Raw genomic sequence first — 24091 nt, 5'->3', positions numbered from 1 at the left:
GGACGCAGCTGTGAAAGGGTGGGCCAACGCAGTGAAATGAGCATATTTACTTAGGCGATCAATAATCACCCAAATGGTGTCTTTGCCGTGAGACAGAGGCAATTTTTCAACAAAATCCATAGAAACACTTTGCCAAACTCCTTGTGGAATCGGTAGAGGTTGAAGCAAACCAGGATATGCCATCGTCTCATATTTGCAACGGAGACATGTCTCACACTGATGTATGAATCTCTTCACGTCTGTCAACATTCCCTTCCAATAAAAGAGAGCCTTGATTCTATGGCATGTAGCTCTTGCACCTGAATGGCCCCCTTGTGGGCTGCTATGTAACCAGTGGATAATTAAATCTTTCAACTCACGTTGGTCAGAACCTACGACCAGTCGCTGCTTTCGATATAACTTATTTTGGTGCCAACTATATTTGGGATGAGATGAAGGGTCCACCTGAAGGTCAACAATTACCTGTTGTAAAACAGGATCAGATTGCCATTGTGCTTGGATCTTGTCCCAGAGTTCAGTAGAGACTGACGAGACAGATAAGTGTAGGAGTTCACCATGAGATGCACGGGACAGAGCATCGGCCGCACCATTCTCTTGGCCACTTCTGTACTTAATCACATATTGAAGTCCCATTAGCTTTGTTATCCAAGTATACTGAGATGGAGTGGAGAGGCGTTGCTCCAAGAGAAATTTCAAGCTCCTTTGGTCTGTAAGAATGGTGAATGGTTGAACAGTTAAATACTGGTGCCACTTTGAAACAGCGTGGACTATCGCCAATAACTCTTTATCGTATACTGATAACAGCTGGTTACGAGGGGATAATACTTTGCTAACGAAGGCAATAGGATGCCCATGTTGAATGAGTACAGCGCCAATTCCCATATTAGATGCATCGGTCTCAATCATAAACGGGTGGCTAAGATCTGGTAAAGCTAAAACTGGGGCATTAACCAAAGCTGACTTTAAAGTTTGAAAAGCAGTCTCAGCTCCATCTGACCACATAAAACCATCTTTTTAAGTAACTCATTTAAGGGACGAGCAATCACACCGTACCAACGAATAAAGCGCCGATAGTAACCAGACAGACCAAGGAACCCTCGAAGTTCTTTAGTAGTACGTGGAGTTGGCCAAGCACTGACAGCCTTCAACTTAGAATCATCTGCTGCCACTTTCCCTTCAAAAATCACATGCCCCAAGTATTCAATTCGGGTAGTGGCAAAGGCACATTTTGACTGCTTCACAAAAAACTGGTGCTTGCTTAGAATGTCAAAAACAGAGCGAAGGTGTCGCACATGGGTCTCAATATCTGGACTGTAGACTAGAATATCATCAAAGAACACTAATACATATTTACGCAACAGTCCCTCAAATATTGTATTCATAATAGCCTAAAAAGTAGATGGAGCATTGGTAAGACCAAAAAGCATCACCAAGTATTCATAATGCCCCGCATGTGTTTGAAATGCTGTCTTGTGAATATCCTCATCCTTCATTCGAATCTGATGGTAACCTGAACGTAAATCAAGCTTTGAAAAAACACGAGCTGCAGCCAACTCGTCTAAAAGATCTTCAATAAGCGGAATGGGAAAGCTATCCCTCACTGTAGCCTGATTTAATGCTCGATAGTCCACGCACATACGCCAACTACCATCTTTTTTCTTTACTAAGACAACGGGAGATGCAAATGGTGACGTAGAATGCTGTATGATAACTTGGTCGAGCATATCTTTGACCATCTTTTCAATTACATCCTTCTGGGTAGTTGGATAACGGTAGGGACACAGTTTAATGGGTGTAGTTCCAGCCTTTAAAGGAATGCAATGGTCATGACCATTGCGTTTGGGTGGTAATGATATAGGCTCATGAAACAGAGCATCATAAGAGCTCAATAATTGATTGATGAGCTCAGGCATTGGAACTGATGATGATACAGCAATGGAGTGGCAACTTCCTTGAGCAGCACAAGGAATGACTTGGACCCTAAAAACATCAGGATCTAAGTGTAGGAGTTTTGACATTTTTTTCTCAGTTACCACTCTGTTTTTTGGTGTTTTTGTGGTTGTCAACGTGACCAACCTCCCCTACCACTGAAACGCCATACTAAGTTGCTTGCAATCAAGATGAATAAGGCCCAACTCACGTAACCATTGCATACCAAGCACCATATCAGACCCCGCAAGAGGTAGCAAAATCACATCAACAGCAAATGTAACACCATGGGTGACCCATAGCAATGCACGACAACATGCAGACCCAAGTAAACTTGACCCACCAGCAACCGAAATGTTGAGTGGTGGAATTAACTCTATTTCTGCTCCAACCTCTCGAGCAATATGTGAGTGAAGGAAATTATGGGTACTACCTGTGTCAATCAGTACATGAACGACACGTTTCCCAATACGGCCTACCACCCGCATGGTGCTATAATCTAAGGAACCATACATTACATTCAGAGAAATGACAGGGATAGAGGAAGACCCCTCACCCTCAATGCTAGTAGTACCTTCCGACTCATTATCAAGCGACTGTACCCCAACAGACTGGTCATCAAGAGCATCTTCCACTAATTCCATAAGGAAAATCTGTGAACCACGCTTTTGTACACAATCATGACCAGGTGAATATTTCTCCTTACAGTAATAACAAAGATTCTTAGCACGACATTCTTCAAGTTCCTTTGGCGTTAGCTTTTGTTTAAAAGAGAAATTTGAATGACCCATGTTCTTACTATTATTCAAGTTGCTCGACACATTAGAAGTGGATGAGAAACCCCGTCTTGGATCTGTAGCTGCATACTTATCCTTGGAGGGATATGTTAGTGCCTTAATGGGGGGCGGGGACGGCAGTAAACCCTTCGATGAATTTGGAGGTGGGAGAGACTTACCCGATAATTTAAGTGGGTACTGCTGTAAAGAATCCAAGTGTGACTCTTAAAGACGAGCCAACTTTGAAGCTTCCAGCAAAGATTGTGGACGTAGCAATTTCACCCCCGAAGCTATCTCAGGATGAAGGCCGCTGATGAAACATCCAATCTTACGAACCTCCGGCAAGTCAAGTTTGCACATCAGATTGTCAAACTCTAGTTGATATTCAGACAGCCGTCCATGCTGGCGAAGATGCATCAGCTCTTCCATTGGGTCTTCATTCAGAGGTCCATAGCGAATCTTAATGGCCTCAACAAATGTCAGCCATGGAACTATTCCATTCAGACTTTTCTCAAAGTGCTGGTACCACTTGTAGGCAGCATCATCTAGTGCTATGCTTGCCATGACCGTCCGTCGAGCATCCGGAGTGCCGTCAAGCAAGGAAAAACGCTCACACTTAGCCAACCAAGCCTCCACATCTATGGAAGAAAAACTGGGAAAATCAAGCTTGGTATATCGTGTGGGTACCTGATAGTCCCCATCTCATGATCGTGCCGTCCACGATCTCGAGGAACTTGAATATACGCAAACTGTATGGACAAACGTCGGACCACATCTTGGAGACCCAGCATTTGCGTACGTAACTCCTGCACACCTTCTAATTGCCCTTCAATCCGAGACAAACGGACATCCATTTCAGTGTATAACCTGTCTTCAAGCTCTTTCAGTGCAGTTACCGAGCGAGTACCGTCAGCCATGGGATCGACTGCTCTGATACCAGTGATAAGCAGAAAACAGAAAATAGAGATAGAGCAAGAGGAGATGTAACAGACGAGAGAGAGAAAAGAAGTGAGCAGGGAAAATTCTCATTCACAATTTTCATAACTGATACGTGCAGCGACGTGACCTATAAAACAGAAAAGCTCACGTGCCAATCATTGGGTAAAGGTCCCCACAAACTAAAACGATAGGACAAAAGTAATTGCAAAATATTCAGTATTTATTTAATATCCTATCAACGGTGGCACTGAAAATACTAAATTTTGCGGCGATTTCAAGGTGGGTTTGTAGGGATTTATGCCACAAACTCCGTCAGATTCAGATTATGCTTAATGGGAGCAATGATGCCCCTAGTGGAGCTTCCAAACGAAGACAGAAAGCATGGGTTTGCCTTTGTCAGGGCGAACAATTATTTTTTTGGCCAAAAAAAGAAAAGGAAGTGAAAAATGTTAAATGAGGATAAATTTAGGCCTCATTTGGACATTTAGTTTCCTATTCTTTACATAATATCAGGCTTGAAAATATAGTCATAAAGAATGGAAGAGTAAGATTTTGATAAAATCTGGTGATGTATGGCACAACCACACTAGATAGAATGGAAATATATTTAAAATGTTATCAACTTATCAGAGTAACAATATTTAGTAGTAGGTTCTTCTCTTTCTAACACGAAGCGCAGCCTTTCAATTTTTTGAGCTTATCTTAATTTTAGCTATTAGCATTTTCCATTTCTAAATTACCTTTCAATTTTTATAATTAAGTACAACTCTGAAGTCAACTTTGTTCCAATTTATCTTTGTTATGAAAATCAAATTTTGGTTGCTTTATGGTCGCATTTGAGGTGCAACAAACACAAGTCAAAAAGCTATTTTGCCGAACCCTTTGTACACAGTTACCTCTTGCTGAAGGTATAAAAATAAAGACTACTCTATGACTCTATCTACTGATTCCAATAGTTTCTTAACTGTGACATATGCAACAGAAGCTCATCCCTGCCGAGTCCTGTGACACTGCTGGTCATAATCCACGGAGGATGTTGCCGGTAATTTTGTCTGATCAGCTCTTGAAAAACTCTTATGTTTTCATCAGGCCTTTTTCCCTTTCCCGCCTTCATTTTGTCACATTTTGTGAAGACAAAAGTAATGGGAATCTGAAATCAACAAAAGTGGCAGGTAATGAACCATTTATGTAAGATAACAAAGATATGCTCTGAAACATGACATCATAAAGAACCCTACATTATTGCGTCCAAGCCAATTGGCACAATCAAAGTCAATCTTTTGAGGTGGAACACTTGCATCAATGAGAAGCAAGACGGCAACCAGAGTATCCCTGTTCAAAAAGTAGCCTTTTGTGAATGAGGACCAATCCATTCTGGCAGCTTCTGATGCTTTAGCAAAGCTGCATGAAATTTAACACATTAAATAAGCAGCTGTTTTTCCTTTGATTAGTAATTCATCCGTTGGATAGTATGATTTGACACATCTAACTTTAGGGGTACAATGCAAAAGATGAATATGAAAGAATATACCAGAAAAGAACTTAGGCCAACTCATAGTGCGGGTTTATAATCACACATGCAATGTTGTCAACTAGCATTTATTGACATTTCATCTCAAAGAGGTTCAAGGACACTTGTGCATAGACTGAATAGGCCACAAGCAACAGGCGATGCTTGACCCTATTCAACACAGCGTAATATTATTGTCAACTCAGAATCAATATTTTCCTTCTTTAAAACCACAGTTTTTTCTACAGAAATTATCATTTAGAAATCGTGAATGTTACCCTTCGCATAATACTTTTAACTCCCATCAATTCACAATAAATTAACGATTCATACTGCTACTCCACATGCATAAATGAAGGGGCTGACAACCATGTGAACCTACTAGTCATGCATTCTTTTTCCTTTTGCCATGACCGTGAATTACAAATTCAATGTCGTGTGGGAGATAATAACTCACCCATAACCAGGCAAATCCACGATATACCAACTTCTGTTCACCAAGAAATGATTGATAAGCCGGGTTTTTCCTACAAGCAACACCCAAGTCAGTTCATTTAAGCAACTATGAAAGCTCGAAATACCTAAAGTAGCAAAGAAGGCCAATTAAAATAAAAAATTAAAAATGAATTAAACCTGGCTTCTTAGATGTGAGAGCAACTTCTTTCTTGCGAACCAGAGAATTTATGAGGGAAGACTTTCCAACATTGGAGCGACCTAAAATAGCGAACTCCGGTCGGTCATCCTTTGGGCAATCTTTAGCCCGACTGCTGCTCTTCACAAACTCAACCTCCTTTATCCGAGCATCACCAGCGCAGGGTCCAACAACTACGTTGGACCCAGGAAGAACCATATCCTCGTTGACCTTGTTGAGTTCAACTCCCGGAGGAACAAATAGTAAAGTTTTGATGAACTCGTCTGTACCTGAGGATGAAGGGTTTTGAGTCTTCGAGGAAGCTGAAACATGCTGCTTCGAGTTTCCAAGGGTTGAATGTGAAAGAGGGAATTGGAAAGAGATAGAAGAAGCATTAATTCCCACAAATTTAGAAGAAATCCAAGCGAGATGAGAATTATGGAGGCTCATTACTCGACTCCTAAGCATCATTTTCTAGTTTGAGACCTGGAATTTGGAGATTCAAAAGTTAAGTTATCAAATGGAGCCAGGGGGAGGATGAAATAAACGAGCAGGAGCAGGGTTTATGCAACGACGTCGTTTTAAAAAGCAGAATATAAAACCAAGAAACAAGTAACAAAATTGATTATGAAGTTTTTCATGCAGCCAACTTCAGAGCATTTGTCCTGATTTATTTTTGGGTAGTATCTTTCGTAATGTGTTTAAGAATAGCAGCCTGCGGCCAAAGGGTGAGTCTGTGTATCAGTGTATGCGTATGGGCGACTGCCATGTTAATGTCCAAAAAAACAGCTGAATAATTTGAGAAAAGAATAACATTGAAAGATGTATAATTGCAATTTCAAAACTGGAATTTGAAATACGGCGCCCTTGGTATGATCTGACATAGTACTTAATAGTAGCATGTTCCTTTATATTAACGCTACACAGACGAGATCAATGGACAGGGCTTTTCCAATATAAATGATAGGAGTAATCGTATTTCAGTTAGTTAGATTGCCAGTCGAACCAATGATATGATAATTAGATAAAAAATATATTATATGCATATATAATAATATAGGTAAGAAATAAAACTTTTTTTGAGAAAAAAAATATTAATTTATCAAAAAAATCATGATAAAAATATCCTGATAGAAATGAAAAGTAAAGATAAGGTCTACCTCAAAAGATGTGGGCTATTCATCAACATAGGAGACTCCATCTCCATGTATGTAAAAGAGTCTATATATAATTCATCAAACAAATATCCTGAAGTTTCATAAATCTATCAGTGGAACACCAAACCAGCAAATTCCTAAGGAAAGCAGCACCGCTTGAACTGAAGCCATAATATTTTCAAGGCAAAATAGCATATAAGGATTAGTGTGTAAAATTTATATCTTAAAAGGATCAAATGATTTGATAATAGCACTGTAGTCCTCTGATCCTCCTGACATATTGATTCCATAGATAAAAAAATTGAAATGCCCCTCAATTAAAAAAAAAAACAAAGAAAGAAACCCCATTGTCATCGTCGCTGTCAGACCACTATTGCCAACGGCTGATCGCCAGAGCTTCGGCGTTTGTGACATTTTATTTGAGAAATGAGGTTTTTAGGTTGCCAAGGGTGGGTTTGATCCCATAACCCTTGACCACCTAAAAAGCTTGGTAGCAACCCTTTAATAATATATGACAAAAAAATATAAGTAGTGAATCAAGCACAAAATCACTTCCATGTAATAGCCTAATAGTGTTTTGTTAATTTTTAAATCGAACTTGTTATTTTACAAATGTCACTTGTTAATCTAACATGGATAATTACAAATTGGAGGCTTCAAAACTTCACTCATTTTACTTGTTAAACATCCTAATGTATTGTTGTCAATCACGAATAGGTTGTTGTCAAAACCAAACGGGTAATTGTCAGTGAATGACTAATACGTACAACTAAATCCTTTCTATCAATTTCTCTAACTTATTAAAGCCATAATAAATTCTTGGTAATTTCAAATGATTGTTGTTATTTTATAAATGTCACTTGTTAATTTGGCATGGACAATTACAAATTAAAGGTTTTAAAACTTCAATCATTTTACTTATTTAACGTTCAGTCCCAATGTATTGTTGTCAATCACGAATAAGTTGTTGTCAAAACCAAACAGGTACTTGTCAGTGAGTGACTAACACGTACTGACCCTTTCAATCAATTTTTCTAACAAATATCCGTTTGGTTTTAACAACAACCTACTTGTGATTAATAACAACAAATTGGACATTTAACAAGTAAAATGAGTGAAGTTTTAAAGCTTCCAATTTGTAATTATCCATGTCAAATTAACAAGTAACATTTGTAAAATAACAATTCATTTAAAATTAGCAAGAATTTATGGTTTTAACAAGTTAAAAAAATGATAGAAGGGATTTAGTTATACGTGTTAATCATTCACTACCAAATACCCATTTGATTTTAATAATAACCTATTCGTGATTAACAACAATACATTACGACATTTAATAAGTAAAATGAGTGAAATTTTGAAACTTTCAATTTGTAATTGTCAATGTCAAATTAACAAATAACATTTGTAAAATAATAACAATTCATTTGAAATTATCAAGAATTTATTATGGTTTTAACAAGCTTGAGAAATTGAAAAGAAGGGTTTAGTTGTACGTGTCAATCATTCACTGATAAGCATCCATTTGGTTTTGACAATAATTTATTCGTGATTGACAACAATATATAAGACGTTTAACAAGTAAAATGAGTGAAATTTTGAAACCCCAAATTATAATTGTCCATGTTAGACTAACAAGTAATAGCTATAAAATAACAAGTTCTGTTCAAAAATTAACAATACACCATTAGGTTATTACATGGAAGTCATTTTGTACTTACTTTACTACTCTTTTTTTTTTGCCATATACTATTAAAGAACTTGGTGGCCTAGTGGCCAAGAAGGTCATAAAATCAAATCCACCCTTGACCACCTAAAAACTTCATTTGTCAAATAAAATGTCACCAGAGCTCCAACGACCCCACTGGCAGTAGGGCCTCTGGCGATCTCACCGCCAATGGTGGGGGGTTTTTTTTTTAAACTATAAGGGACATTTCAGTCTTTTCGCTTATGGAATCAATATGTCAGAAGGACTAGAGGACTGCAATACTATTATCAAATCATTTGGTCTTTATATCATATAAATATCACACAATGGCCCTTGGATGTTATTTTTTAACCCTATATTCATCAAGTTCTGCTGCAAAGACAAGCTGAACAGTGACTCTCTAGTCTCTACCCAGGATTACAATAACTTCAATATATAATCTTGCAGATTTGGAAAAGGAAAAAGAATATAATCTCTGGATAAATAATGACAATGATGTGAATTTGAAGTGACTTGAAATATTTAAGTAACCTGTTTAATTCCATTAGATTTAAAGATTCGCAAAGTTTAATAATGAGAAGGAAGAGATGAATTTTTCTTATTAGTAACAAAAATTAATCAATATAAAAAGGAAGAGCTGAGAGGCGTGAGAGCAGATAATTAATCGATATATAGAACAGAAAAATTATTTAATATATAGAACAGAAAAAATAATCAATATATATATAGAACAGAAAAATTAAACTCAATATTACAGCACCAAACTAACTAATAAGTCCTCCCAATGCAAGCCTTAGACACCAAAGAAGATTATTGAGTCTTTTTTTTTTTTAATTTAAAACTGACAAGGGAGAAAACTTACTGTAAGTCTGCAAGGGAGGAAGACAACAAGCTCAATGAAATCGTGACTTGAAGTCTAAGCAACCGAGAAAGTGAGGAACCCAGATGCTAACGATGCAAACGGAGGTGAGCACAGTAGCAAACTCTAGACTAGAGTCGACGAAGAGCAGAGAAGAACAGAGGCCGAGACTAATGTCTTAAGAAGAACAAAGCAGTCGATGGTGATGGCTTGGATTCTGTAGCTTGAACCTCGAAGCCGAAGTAGATGCGGAGATGGTGATTGGGGAATGGGGAGGCAAACGACAGAAAGGAGGACGGAGTTACAAACTCGCGTCCAAGATCTCGAATCGTGAAGTCTGAAGAAGTGAGTGAGTGAAAGAAGAGACTGGAAATCTGGAATCGCAGGTGGCGGAAAGAGGTCTGATAAGAGGAAGGATTTTTTTGGGGTTAGAACTTATGATCCATGGTTATTGGTAGTCTCGTATATACATTATAAAATACAATAAATTTAGAGAAGGAAAAAAAAAATTCCCATGCAATCAAAAAAGTTGATCTCTGCATGAAGCGTCAGTATTGATCAAACCTCCAAAATGCAATTTATTTCTATTCAGATTTCTAATCCTCTACTATGAAGTTCTTGATGGGAATATCATCCATCATATCCAATTTTTTTTAACCGAGTTGAAATTATAAGAAATTACTTATTATTTGTTTGGAATTTCGATATATATCCATAAATGTATAAGTCCGTTCTTCTTTGCGTAACTAATTCCATTATGTTGATTTTACAGCTCTACAGTACCCATTCCCATCCATAGCAATTAGCCAAATATGATATCTACAGCAAGTGGCAAGACCAAACTTCGAATTCAAGCCAAGAAAGCTAAGCCTTAAAAAGTTAAAATCGTCAAGCTCATTAAGAAGACTTGCTGGTAAAATACATAGTTTTGTCAGATTTCAAGCAGTGAACCCAAGCACAACTCACAGTAAGCTTCGCAGGCAATACACAACATATACAGAGGAAGACGAAGAAGGACTCACCGTCGTCACCCCTCACAGGGTCAAGGATTCACAACGAAGTTGGCAAATTGCAGTTGCAGATGGAACTTCGATTTGACAGAGCCACGAGGACAAAGGGATTCAAGGGAACAAATCACAAAATCACATGGAAGAACTTGTCGAGTGTGCGAGTATGATTGTGGAACTAGATAAGGCCTCTGAAGGAAGATGAACATGGACTCGCTGGCGCTGCTGAGGTCGCCGAGTTCAGGGCAGAGAAGTGAATAGAACGGAGCGTGGAGGCCGAGGAAGCGGATTGAAAGGCGTCTGAGCAGAAAGGAAAGCATCGAATGGTTTTTAAACGGGTCCGTCTTCGGTGCTCAGCAACGTGGTGCTCATCCATAAAAATGAATCTGGGCCGTTTAAATTAAATTTCGATGGTCCAGATTTTTTAATTTTAATTTTAATTTTAATTTATATTTATTAAAATAAAAATTTATAAATTTTTTATAAATAGATACATCATTGATATTAATAATATTAATTTAATTTAAATGGTCTAATTTAATATTATAATTTTTTAAATTGATTATTTACATGTATTTTGGATAGTCCATATTCGATATTAAATATTTATTTATAAGGTTCAAATTTAAAGTTTTTATTTTTTATTTTGAAGAATATAATATTAAAAAATAAAATGTATAATATTTTAATTATAAATTTTAAAAAATATTTTTAAAAAAATTACAAGTTAAAAATTTTAAATCTAAACTGTATAGAATATATATCAATAGTCAATATATAAAAATATAAAATTTTTAATATTAAATTAGACACTTTAAATTAAATTAAACTAGATTAGTCAAAAAAATATTTATTAAAAATTTTTATAATTTTTATAAATTTTTATTTTTAAAAATATAAAATAAAAATATTAAATTATTTCTTTAAATCTGGACTATCCAGATTAACAAGATGGTTCCTTTTTAAACACAACATGGATTTTCTTGAAATTTTTATTTTATCTTCAAAGCAAGCACATGCTTTGAACATAAAGATTTTATATATAATATCAAAAAAAATAATATATATTATATACACATTTTTTAATTTAAGGGATATTTGTTTTTTTTTTTTGACAATTTAAAAACTCTGCATAAAAAAACTGTGTATATAATATATAAAAGACATACTTGTATATCTTACTTTCATATCCAATTCCATTATCACATTTATTTTCACATTTACTTCCATCAAAAATACTTTCCTACGTCAAACTGGGCATAACTTTTTTGCAAAGGCATTGATCGTTCACTTGAATCATTTTTTTCCAAAATCTGCACAAATGAATCAAGCAGAATGCACTGCCTAAAGTGACCCCCATTTATGAACGAAAGGCATGTCTGTCTTCTATGAATTATACTGCATACAGGCAAGAGCATGTCTGTCAATATATATGAAGTAGAGACCTATGAATATGATATACATCCTCATAGAGGCGCTCAAACTCAAGAATACGAATGTGCAGGAAATATAGGTGAACGCTCCAACTATAGCCAAAAGGCAGTCAAGACATTCAGCAACGAAGCAAACAATTTCTAGGATAAAGCTGGCATCACATATATGATTAACGAAATTAATTGGTGGACTCTCTAAGCTTTTTTTTTTTTTTTTTTTTTGCCTTGCCTCTTCGCTCAACTAAATGGTGGCAGTTAGGAAAATTAAGAAGAGAGGAATATTAACAACAAAGATAATAATGTAAATCGTTCATTAATCAACTCAACAAATAATAATGAAGATGATAAACCCTTGTTGAGTGATTTACAAAGAAACTACATAACCCTCTCTTGAAAGGGGTTAAACCAATCCCAAACATTGAGTTGAAACAATGAAGTGAGGATCATGTTAACCTCTCCCTTGAGGTAGGATGCAACCTTCCTAAACTCTAATAGAATATAATGCTCTTTACATAGACTTTAGGGTCATCAATAATTGAGTGAGTAATGCTTACTAATCCAAGAGTGGCTAATACTGGGTTAACCTGATAAAGAGACCAGAATTATTTTGACAAATAACCGTAAATTAATCAAGAGCATCCTTTTTTGGTCGGCCTGACATCGTCATGGGCAAGCTATCAAAGATGGGTTTGGAAATAGCTGCAGTTGATAAGGCTTGTAGGTCTGGCTTCAAACTCCACATCGAGGTTGGCCAGATTGATGAGGAGAAGCTGTTATCCTGATCATTTAAACATGATGTGCTTGATGATTTCCTCACACCAGAGAGCACGTCTCCCAAATAAGCATCCTTCAAACCTGCTGGCACAGAAGTCAAGCCGCTTCCGTCAGAATCATTTGTCAGGGCAGGCCGGCTTGCTGCTTTCTGCCTCTGAGCCAAACACTTTCCTGTTCTTGATGAAAATCCACCAATGCTAATGTTTCTGTCCTCCCTCAAAAGCAACTCTTGTGTATGGGTAAAATCACCAACTGATTTTTGATGCCTCAAGAATAACTTATCACCATTCCAATTACTGAAGCCACCTTTCCCCGCTTCTGTAGCAGGTACATTATCAGACTGTTCGGCAATCTCGTTTAAAATCACATCAACCAAACTTTTGGATTTCCGGTGACGACCAAGAGATCGATTGGCCACGGCTGAGTTCCTGGAAAATGAACCATTTTCTGAAGAACCAAAACCTCCTTTTCTATACTCTGCCATCTCTAAACCTTCACACATGCTTTTCTTGTCTGTAGGTTTAAGTCCACAGAAACCTTGTAAAGAGCACATAGCTAGCGAGACCTGCTGCTGAGGAGAGGTTACTTTCAGGGACTTGAATGATTCAAACAGTTCACAATGTGCATGATTAGATGGACCGGATCTGAAGTGACGGCATTTAGGATCATCAGTGAATCACAAGCTGTTAGAAAAGATAGTACTAAACCATATGACATTATAAAAATTACAATTGAGCAGTCAATCAAAATAGAATTTTGATTATAATTTCACCACCACAAGTTAAATATTATCTAAGAAATTAAAGAATTTGTGAGCACATAATTGGGGTAATTAAGAGCAAGGCTTCAGTTAGAAGCTATCAATAAATGCCGTTTGAATCTGGGATCATAGTAATTTTGATAGGATTGTGAATTTCTATTTTAGTTGCATTGCATCAGTAACTCCAACTGTTGATAAATTAACTTAATATTGATTTTGAGAAATTGAAATTTTTCTTTTAATTTTCTGTTCTATCCCACATCTATTATTACATGGCCCAGACCGTATGATATAACTGCAGCATCTCTTCGGCATAAAATTCATGTGAAAGCATTGCCTTTGCCATGTAAGGCTCTTCAAAAGCAGCATCTAGAAAAACAGGAATCTAGTGGAGATCATTGAGCAGGCAATACCCAGTACTTCACCCCGTCTCCACAATGCAACTCCCCAAGTTCCACAACATTTACCATTGCTGAATTGTCCGCCATACACAATCAGCACCCATTTCATTCTGAAGCATCCTCATGACACTTCCTGCTCCTACTTCCAATGTTATGCTTGCTAACAAATGGCGCACCCACGATTGTATTGCATTATAAACATTAGACTCCACCAGAAACATAGAGCAGATTGTTTCATCATAGTTTTTCGAAGTCAAGAACATCAATTCCGATATTCAGAACAGCAATACATGAGTTGACAATCTTATTGTTTGATATGGAGGAGGTGAAATTCTGATTTGTCATTCCTTCAAATCTTATGAGAATTTTGTTGCCACCAAAGGTGTAGATAGCTACAAGAAGCCTAAGAGTGAATGGTAGTGAAGGTTGGATCAAGGAAAATGCTCTCTGCTGCTCAAAAACACTTAAATGGGTTGCTTCCCTTTTTATCTCTAGCACATGCTGCAAATGTGGAAACGTACAACTTATAGCATCATTGTAGCTACACTATATAAACTTGCAAAATATACTTGGTGACATAGCATAGCCCATATAACATCAGTAATAAATATGACCAGTGCTGCTCATGCAAGCCCCTGGAAGTTCTTCTCCTGGGCATATCATTTGTTTGTTCTCCGCTCACTTCTTGGGCAAGCACTGGTTTCCCATTATGATTTTGGAACAATCGATTTGGTAACTTACCACTTTCAGAACTTTTCCTCCTTTGGCAATGTGCCATTTAAGCAGGCTTGGGATGGAGAAAAAACACAATGATTTGATATTTAAAATTTTTTCCTCTAACCTTGTAGCGTTTAGATTAATGAATTTGGATTTAAATTTTTAAATTTCACATTTAAAATTTATATATTTAAAATCCTTTATCTTGATAGTTTAAAAATTTTTAAATGAAGAATAAAGATAAACTAAAATTTAAAACGAAAATAAAAAATTAAAAATAACAAGTTTATTTTTATTTTTAATCAATAAAAGATAAGAAAAGACATGAAAGTTATAAAAATATCAACAATAAAAATGTGAAAAGAATAAAATATTTAAAATGATTAAAATTTTAAAAAATTAGGATATAGAGGGAATTTAAAATTATAAAAGAAGTATAATTTGAAATGGATTTAGATTTGAACCTCATTTGAATACACAAATGAATTTAAATTTAGTTCAAATCAAAATCTCCATCAATCCAAACAAATTATTAAATTATTTTTTTATTTTGGCTTTTATTTGGGGCATCGGATTGCACATATTTAATTTAGAGCGATGTCCTAATGACTTACAAAAGGATTAGCTCTTTTGACTTCGAGCTAATGTCTTCATTTATTTATTGTTTTTTTTTTTTTACAGGAGAATTCCTTATACTCCAAAGCTTTACTGCTTTTCTTTCTCTTAGATTTTTTGCTATCCACAAAAAAGAAGTACTACTCAGGGGGGGGGAAAACACCAAAAAAAAAAAAAATAGAGCAACTGAATTCTATATCCACGCAAGAAGTTTGCTGATTGATTACAATATTGTACCCCTTTTAGTTCTAAATGTAGAAGCTAGATAACTAATTTGCATAGATTAATGCGACTAATTATAAGTTAGTTGCTTGTGAAAAATACATCTTAGTTTTCCTAAAATACCCCTCTTTTAACCATTTATATCAACGCACACTACGCATTAATTTATGCAATAGGGATAATTGGAAAAAAATAGTAATTGTGGGAAACAAAGAAAAATGAGATCTTACATTTAGAACAAGAACAAATTCTTTAACTAGCTCTTACATTTAAGATGGGTTGAGAATATAACATATTAGCTGGAAAATAAAAAGGGGCGTTGGTCACTTGCGTCTAATTTTTTTATTCCACCACAATAAAAAAAATAAAATAAATTATCATCTCTCGTTCCTTAGTGCTGTTGACGACACCTGATTGGTTGCTTGAGTCGTGCCCGAAAAGACACTGTCCTTAAGAACTATTCCGGCACACCGTCAGACGGCCGGCAGTTCCCCAGGATTAAACAAGCACCTCCTCGGTGGAACGAGGGAACAGAACAACGGAGACCAAACGTAATCACAGATTCACAGAGGGAGGAAGAGAGAACCGCGAGGACTCAAGAGACTTTCTGTATTTTGCTCTGGCTGAACCCATGGCTATATATAGCCCGAAGGTGGACATGAACGTTGGGGGGTTACCACCGGTTTAAAAGCTCGGTTACAGTCTCATAAAAATTATTTAAAAGCTTGTCTGGAAACGTTGGAGTTACACAAAACGCATTCAACCTCCTGTCTGGAAACGTTGGGAACGTTGGGAAGACAAACGTTTAATTTGTTTAAAAAAAAACGTTCTTGGTTTGACTTCAAACTCCAAACAGCCGAAATTTGAGTTTCTCCGGCAAGCCAAAATAATTATTTATTTGTAAAAATAATTCAATAAAAAAAACCCACTACCTCTTGAACTCACGCGCAAGGGGAGGCAAATCAATTGATTTCAACTACAATTGCCTGAGTTGGCCTGTTTTATGTGCTTGAAGCCACTTCTCTTCCAAACCCATTTTATTAGCCTACTTCATTCCTTGGTATATATACACTAGGAGAGTCTTTCTTTAATCAATGTGGGACTTTAACACACACACTTTTGACACACATACAACAAGTACTACCATGTATAATTTCACTTCTTGTTTGAAAATCGTACCTTAACATCTGACATTCAAATTTTAAAACTTTGCACCAATATGGTCCGAACTCAAAAAGTCAAGCTCCCTAAGCCTAAGTCCAATTTAGGAAGATAAATAAATCTTGCCCCTGTCCAACAGAAGATACTCTTTCCAAGTCCCTCGATATATAGCAGGAAAAAAAGATGAGGCTTCTCTTGTTAATTTCAGTAATGTTTGTCAATTAAATGAAAAGTGCATACACTGTATTATCGACACCATTTGAAAAAGAAGGAAATGGAGGATGCCTTCCAGGAAGTGGAATATGGAGAAACTTGAGAGCAAACATCTGCTGATCAGTAACAAGGCCATTCATCTCTTTGACGTCAGCAACCTAAAATTTTCCACAGCAAAAGAGTTGAAGAAGATATAAACAAGCGAAGTGAAAGATTTAGGACGGTTTTTCTCTTCCAACGATGGTGAAGAGGATATGATGCACGGACACTTTGTAAAAGAAGCCATCTATTGGATATGCGTGCATGTGTGTCCATACGCGCGTGTGTGTGTGTGTGTGAAGACAGTATGACTTTATCACACGATTCCAACTTCAAGAATAAGGGCAGTTAAGAATTCAGGACCGTTTTCCTCCTCCTAACATGGCAAACCAAAGATATTCTGTGGAGCCATGAGTCGAAAATTCAAATTAGACATGAAACGACAATGCGCTACCCTTATGCATGGGCATTTTAAATTTTGTTATATATAGGACTGTCTCCTTTACATGTCCATATCCATGCTTCATAAAGAGGGGGAAAGCAAAATTTATTTTATAATACAGAATCCACAACTACTTTGGCAGACTCTAAGAAAGAATGCACTGATTTTGCAAACACTTTTCCAAATTCAAAAGCGTGGAGAACATTTCACGCATGAGGTTCAATGGCTTTCCCCCATGCATTTGCTTTAATTTTCCCTCCGAATTGCCCATTGGCTGTTAGTGAATTTGTCCATGTAATGAAGATTGTTGCCGAAGCGAAAACTTAGCTTGTAACTTGTAACCACAGGAAATGCATGTTGTTGATTCACACAATCAGCTCCAAAAATCAATCCACAGCAGACAAATGAGGAAGAAAGGAAGGGGAAATATTACAACACATTCAGGAAACATATAACATTAATCGATCAAAAGCGCACCTCAACGCCGTACTTGATGGCAATGCCAGCAAGAGTGTCCAAATTGGAAACAGGATGCTGGATGTAGCCTTCCATGTGAGAAGGCGAAGAAACTGGCGATGATGACATGTGCAGAATCGACGCGGAAGAGGACATCGCTGGGCTACACTCACTCTTGGGTCTGTCTAGATGGACAGTGCCATAAAAGACCGAAACTGATCGAAATTGTCATTAATTATGCAATTTCTACCTCTCCATTCCAATCAGCCAAATCCATTTGAAATCATCTTCTTCAATATGTAATCAATAGGGTATCATCCGTAAAATGGTGTCAAAATGGGAAGCAAAAGCTGGAGGCTGAAAGGAGTATGTAGAATTAAATTAATTCTCACGAAACAAAGAATTTGGTGGATTGTATTGTTTGAAAATGGATAGTGGAATTCAAAATCTAATATGGTTATTCTGGAATTATGGTTTTCCCCAGACATCTCTCTTCCTCAACTCCGATCACCGTGTCTTCCATTTTCTCCGGATAAACGATTGGATAATGGAGAGTGGAGACGCTCTTTTCCTTTATTAATTCCACCCAAACAATGAAACGAGATAAAAGGCTAATGGCAATATCATACAAATATATATGTCGATTTGCATGCATGAGTTTGCCAGTCGTCTAGGGCGCACGTGATACAATTATTAACAATCCCTGGCTGCTATATTTTGTTTCTTTTTTCCATATCTCTACGTCATTTTTTTAAAAAAATGAGTCCAGTAAGAGAATATGGAAGAGATGAAAAGAAATAACAACGACAAAAGAAATTGAGCCATATTATATACCGTTAGACGTTAAAATAATGTATGCATGATGATGTTTAATTTAATCAGATTTCCTAAAATACGGCCAGCCCAGACCATATTTGGATGATTTGATCATGCAAGGGAATTCCCCCCGCCGGGAGACGCAGTGTCTCATTTTATCGTTTTCCCCCTTTCTTTTTTTGATGTATTGCAAAGACTACATTTTATGTATATCTAGCAATATCAATTGCATATATTTATGATTGTCAATATGTGTGTATTTACATAAAAAAGAAGTTGATAAGTATATATACGCACAATAGTAGCATATCACTTAATTTGACATTTCTCAATTCTCAGCGGCGCATGATGACAATTTGACATGTGCATGAGTATGTTTGGCGTGGCGGGAATTGTGGATCTTCTATTTTGAGAGAATTTTAAATAAAGATCAAGATATGACTTAATTATTATTAGTAGGTCTCAAAAAACTCTAAAATTTTAGTTCAATCTAAGCGGATAAAGTGAAAATAATTTTAACTGTTAAAATATCAAAATACCTTTAACTTATTATGCAAAATTATTAGTTATTAATTTTCTTAATTCACTTATTAATTTACTATTATGAGTTATAAATTACATGAGTAGATATATCAATAATTGTATAAAACTTGACATCAGTTGTTCAATCATAAACAGCAACATCAATTGTTAAATTACTAACTTTATCCATTAATTTACTAATATCAGTTATAAATCACTAATAAGTCATGTAATTTACTAACATTAATTGTAAATTATTAACAAGTCTTGTAATTTATAATTGATACTAATAAATTAATAAGTAAAGTTAGCAAATTCACAATTAATGTTGCTACTTGTCTAAGACACAAATGTAATTTACAAGTGAATTAAAAAAGAATAATTTGATTTTTTTTACAATTGAAATTATTTTCACTTTTGCTCACATGGACTGAACTAAAATTTTAAAATTTTTTGGGACCCACTTTTAATTAAATCACATTCTCAATCCTTATTTAAAATTTTTCCTTTTATTTTTGGCTCCTCCATGTCCACTAGACCACTTATGCGAAGCTAATTTGATGATAGTTCCTACAAATAAATGTCATATATAGATTTGAACCAACAGAATGAGTCTAGCAAAAAATATTATCTATTTCCTTATAATATAATGGATAAAGTTTAAATTTTTATTAGGAGATATATTCACATTTAGTACTTGACCCTGTTTGGAACAAAATTGTCTATAGCTAATAAAAAATAATTGCAAACAATAAAAAAATTAAAAATGTTATAGACTTAAATTGTTATTTTTAAAAAAACTTAAATTATTAACTTCTACTTACATATCACTGTATCTTTTCATGCCGCTAGACTACTTGAGCAGCTAACCCTAGGCGGCAAGTTTCTAAATTTTTTACTTGCGCAACAAATAAATTAAACCATATTCAAAGTGTAGGATAGAATAATACTTGTTCTGTATTCAAACCTCATGTTTTGAATCAAATGTTAATTTTCTTATAGGGTTGTGATTTTTAAAAGTAATCAATCCATTTATATTTTTTCAAATATGTGTTATTTCATGTTACCATCAACTAATTTATGTTGATTTTAACCATAAAATTTCAACTTAAAATTTCATTTAAGCTGATTTTTCGGGATGAATTTAAGTTCATTTATATTTTAGTTTACATCCTGAATAACCAATTTTTAAAAATCAAACCCGCACCGCAAAAAATATATCAAGTGAAATGCTGCCGCCTGCAGGCGTACCTACCTTATCGATATTTTTTTAATTGAAAGTTATCTACCCGCATTCATGCACGGGAAGTTTAGGTATATATATGATTAGAGACTACATTTAGTACCCTTTTAAACCAAAAAAAGACTTAAAATTATCGTGTGTGTTTTAAAAAATATATAATCATGTGATATCAAAATATAATAAATAATTAAAGAGTGAAATATCTCCTGTTTTATCAATTTCTCAATTTGCCCACAGTGAAATATGATTATATCTCTGATAAAAAAAGAAATATATTTACATCAAAGAGTTCGGACTCTCCATCTGTACTCAAAATCATATAATTTTAACGTATATAATTTACTTTTTAAATTAATACTCCCTTCGTTCAAAAATATAAAGCATTTTTTGAGGAGTTGACTATTAAAAAATGTAAGGTATTTTTAATCTTTCTATTTTATTAAAGTGTGAAATTTAATTAAAAATACTTTATTTTTTTAAATAAGAGTATTCATTGCCTTTTTTTGCGGGAGCACAAAAACGCCCTACACATATAGATAATGAATTTATATTTATTATAGGATGTTTAATGCAGTGGATAAATATGAAAAGATAGTATTGATCATTATGGTGCGTCTATTAAAAAATAGATGACTGGAAAATTACCGCTTTTATTAAAGTGTGAAATGTTTCTTCCTTTAATTAAAAATACTTTATTTTTTCGACAGGTAGACCTAGTGGGAGGATACTATGATGCAGGCGACAATGTGAAATTTGGGCTGCCAATGGCATTCAGTGCGACAATGCTGGCCTGGGCAGCCATAGAGTTCAGGAAAGAGATCGCTGACTTGAATCAATTGGGTCCCACTCTTTTGGCCATTAGGTGGGCCACCGACTACTTTGTCAAAGCTCATCCTCATCCCAATGCTTTTTGGGGACAGGTATGGATGCAATGCACGGAACTTGTTTTGAAATGAAACTCAAACAAGAATTGAGGATGGGACGCTAACAACAATAACAGGTTGGGGATGGCAATTCGGATCATTACTGCTGGGAACGTCCAGAAGACATGAGCACATCAAGGACGGCCTACAAGATTGACGAACAACATCCAGGTTCTGATCTTGCTGCTGACACTGCTGCTGCCTTGGCTGCTTCTGCTATTGCTTTCGGTCCTTACAACTCTTCCTATTCTTCTCTCCTCCTCCTTCATGCAAAACAGGTTCCTCCTCTATACTTGCTTCCCAATCTCATTCTATTAAGTTAATTTGGCATCAGAATCTAATTCAATCTTTGTATCTGTCGTCGTTGTCTCAGCTGTTCGCATTCGCGGACACTTTCAGAGGTTCATACGATGACTCCATTACAGTTGCTCAACAGTTTTATGCCTCTTCCGGTTATTCAGTGAGTTCATTACCTCTTGACTTGTACGCTAGATGATAACGCATCAGCTGTTGTTGTAGGAGAGAATACAAAATACTGGGAACTGTTTAGGATGTCGTGACTAAATTCACGCGTGTGTAATGAAGGATGAATTGCTTTGGGCTGCTGCGTGGCTCCACAGAGCAACAGGGGATGAATACTATCTCAACTATGTAATGGACAATGCTCAATCTATGGGAGGAACCGGATGGGCTGTCACTGAATTCTCTTGGGACAACAAATATGCTGGTCTCCAGATCCTCCTCTCCCATGTAATTTAACTATATATACTAATATCCAAAACCTTGCATGAGTTGGACTAATAATAATAATAATAAAAAGATATGTGAATCCAAAATGCTCTTTGGGTAATTATATGTCTATACAAGAATTTGCAGGTTGTTCTGGAAGGACATGCTGGTTCTCATGCCCCCATTCTAAAGCAATACCAGGCCAAGGCAGATTACTTTGCCTGTGCTTGCCTGCAAAAGAATGATGGTTATAATGTCCGAAGAACTCCAGGTACTTCGTAATTACCCAAAATCACTTGTTCAATTCACTTCGTTTAATGAATTTGTCGCTGAAATGAAAATACTTGCACGTTTGGCATTCTTTAGGCGGATTGATATACGTTCGGGATTGGAACAATATGCAGTACGTATCATCTGCTTCATTTCTGCTGGCTGTTTACTCCACTTACCTCTCTTCCGCAAAAGCCACCCTTCGCTGTCCCCAAGCCCAGGTTCAGCCTTCAGACCTCATCAGTTTTGTCAAGTCTCAAGCTGACTATATGCTAGGTAAAAACCCCAAGAGCATGAGCTATGTGATTGGATATGGAGCAAAATACCCGGTTCATGTGCACCACAGAGGATCCTCCATTCCTTCCATCTTTGTCCTTCATTCAGCGGTTGGGTGCGTGCAAGGTTTCGACACTTGGTATCACCGGAGCGAAGCAAATCCCAATGTCTTGCATGGCGGCCTTGTGGGAGGACCTGATCAAAATGATGAGTTTTTAGACGATAGATCCAATTATGAACAAACCGAGCCCACTCTTTCTGCCTCTGCTCCACTTGTAGGCATCCTTGCTAAGCTTAACAGTTTGTATGCTAATGCTAATGCAGGTTAGGACATCAATTCCTCCTTTAAAACAAAATCTTTTCACCACGCAATAAATTTTTCATAACAAAATCCTTCATTATACTCATCACTTTTAACTTCTTGCGTTTGTGGCAGGTTCCCACCGTGATGGGTCACCACTGCACCAGAAAATAAAACCACCAAGTGAGTGTAAAAGCAAATAGGATATTAACAAACACAAAACTGGAATTAGTCTTGCCTTAAATATAATAGAAGCTGCTGTCCATTTAACCCTTGAAATAATTCTCTATCCGTTGGCTTCACAGGCACAAACCCACGAAAACCAGCAACACCTGCAGCATCTTCAGGTGATTAATGCAGACATCTTTTTGATTTGGGCATTATAGCTTTCCAATTTCATTTGTTTAATACTTGAGTCAACTTATATAAACTAACTATTTTCAGACAAGAAAATATGCTTAGACTCCTTTATACTAGTTTGTAGTTGTTATCCAGAAAAAGAAGCAATTTATTATTTTTGGAATAAATGTATGAATTTTTTTTTTTTTTGTGAGAATGTATGAATATTAAAAATAAAAAATATATATAATATTACTGATGCTGGATTAATTAGATTTGTATAAATTTACGCTTAACAACATATTACATACAAAAATTAACCGATGCAGGTGGGGCGATTGAACTGATTCACTCAATTACCAACTCATGGAATGAGGGAGCAACAACATATTACCGTCACCAAGTAATAATTAAGAACGCTTCCAAGAAGCCAATCTCTGATGTAAAGTTTGAGATTGAAAATCTGTCAGGCGCTCTGTGGGGTCTTTCTCCGACACAAGACAAGAATGTGTATGAACTTCCCCGGTGGCTTCAAGTCTTGAATCCTGGCTCTCAATGTACTGTTGTTTATGTCCAAGGTGGACCCCAGGCTAAATTCTCTGTCTTAAGCTTCCACTGATCATACTGTGAGAACCGTGGGAGTCAAAGGATATTTGATATTCCAAGTTTGGTAAATGAGATCTTGAGTTCTTAGAGTCTGAGTTTTCTATTGTTGCCATTTGGGAGAATCAGGAGAAAAAACTCGAATTATACAAAGAAAGTAGAATAACCCATCTTTTTCCATCTGTTCGTAGCATGCTCCAGGCTGAATTAGATTTGCTTGAAACATCGCTGATAGAATGATGTGAGTGGGAAAATGTGGGTCTCTGAGATGTTTTGCTGATTTTTGTAACATTGCCCACCCACCACGAAACCAACGGATG

General features: G+C 36.1%; 3 protein-coding genes across 6 annotated transcripts; 1 reads left to right on the top strand and 2 right to left on the bottom strand.

Annotated features, from left to right (window-relative positions):
• Window positions 1-4413: 4413 nt before the first annotated feature.
• On the bottom strand, window positions 4414-10802 carry LOC129323009 (GTP-binding protein At2g22870). Of its 4 annotated transcripts, none has more exons than XM_054969509.1 (6): window positions 10532-10802; window positions 9513-9910; window positions 5788-6271; window positions 5612-5681; window positions 4883-5045; window positions 4414-4794 (listed from the first exon to the last, which is right to left on the bottom strand). In XM_054969509.1, exons 3-6 carry the CDS (start codon window positions 6254-6256, stop codon window positions 4585-4587), a joined length of 912 nt encoding a protein of 303 aa, XP_054825484.1. In that variant the 5' UTR covers window positions 6257-6271; window positions 9513-9910; window positions 10532-10802; the 3' UTR covers window positions 4414-4584. The 4 variants fall into 4 exon arrangements, with proteins under 4 accessions (XP_054825484.1, XP_054825486.1, XP_054825483.1 ...); XM_054969511.1 differs by lacking the exon at window positions 9513-9910 and adding an exon at window positions 6946-7033; XM_054969508.1 differs by lacking the exon at window positions 9513-9910.
• A 1772-nt stretch (window positions 10803-12574) lies between these two features.
• LOC129322631 (uncharacterized) lies at window positions 12575-18306 on the bottom strand. The gene is made up of 3 exons (XM_054968919.1): window positions 17771-18306; window positions 16840-16970; window positions 12575-13367 (listed from the first exon to the last, which is right to left on the bottom strand). Exons 1-3 carry the CDS (start codon window positions 17903-17905, stop codon window positions 12575-12577), a joined length of 1059 nt encoding a protein of 352 aa, XP_054824894.1. The 5' UTR covers window positions 17906-18306.
• LOC129322630 (endoglucanase 5) lies at window positions 18086-23869 on the top strand. Its single transcript, XM_054968918.1, has 10 exons — window positions 18086-18115; window positions 21038-21250; window positions 21331-21531; window positions 21627-21713; window positions 21839-22003; window positions 22130-22253; window positions 22349-22852; window positions 22965-23012; window positions 23135-23176; window positions 23498-23869. Exons 1-10 carry the CDS (start codon window positions 18086-18088, stop codon window positions 23785-23787), a joined length of 1704 nt encoding a protein of 567 aa, XP_054824893.1. The 3' UTR covers window positions 23788-23869.
• Window positions 23870-24091: the final 222 nt, after the last annotated feature.

This window comes from Prosopis cineraria, unplaced genomic scaffold (genome assembly GCF_029017545.1).
Source record: "Prosopis cineraria cultivar Desert tree isolate PC_DT_omini unplaced genomic scaffold, ASM2901754v1 PC10, whole genome shotgun sequence".
NCBI classification, from domain to species: domain Eukaryota; kingdom Viridiplantae; phylum Streptophyta; class Magnoliopsida; order Fabales; family Fabaceae; genus Prosopis; species Prosopis cineraria.
The sequence above is the reverse complement of the archived record's forward strand: the minus strand, read 5'-3'. Positions and strand labels throughout refer to the sequence as shown.

What these genes read in the sequence shown, in the direction of transcription:
- LOC129322630 (XM_054968918.1), top strand. Translation starts at nt 18,086, where the DNA reads ATGGGAAGCAAAAGCTGGAGGCTGAAAGGA. An exon ending in TCCTCCTTCATGCAAAACAG is followed by an intron (nt 21,532 to 21,626) that starts GTTCCTCCTCTA and finishes TCGTTGTCTCAG; the next exon opens with CTGTTCGCATTCGCGGACAC. An exon ending in TCCAGATCCTCCTCTCCCAT is followed by an intron (nt 22,004 to 22,129) that starts GTAATTTAACTA and finishes AAGAATTTGCAG; the next exon opens with GTTGTTCTGGAAGGACATGC.
- LOC129323009 (XM_054969509.1), bottom strand. Translation starts at nt 6,256, where the DNA reads ATGATGCTTAGGAGTCGAGTAATGAGCCTCCATAATTCTCATCTCGCT. An exon ending in TCTCACATCTAAGAAGCCAG is followed by an intron (nt 5,682 to 5,787) that starts GTTTAATTCATT and finishes TGTTGCTTGTAG; the next exon opens with GAAAAACCCGGCTTATCAAT. An exon ending in ATTGGCTTGGACGCAATAAT is followed by an intron (nt 4,795 to 4,882) that starts GTAGGGTTCTTT and finishes TGTTGATTTCAG; the next exon opens with ATTCCCATTACTTTTGTCTT.
- LOC129322631 (XM_054968919.1), bottom strand. Translation starts at nt 17,905, where the DNA reads ATGTCCTCTTCCGCGTCGATTCTGCACATGTCATCATCGCCAGTTTCT. An exon ending in CCATCAAGTACGGCGTTGAG is followed by an intron (nt 16,971 to 17,770) that starts GTGCGCTTTTGA and finishes GGAAAATTTTAG; the next exon opens with GTTGCTGACGTCAAAGAGAT. An exon ending in AATGGTGTCGATAATACAGT is followed by an intron (nt 13,368 to 16,839) that starts GTATGCACTTTT and finishes CCGTCACTTCAG; the next exon opens with ATCCGGTCCATCTAATCATG.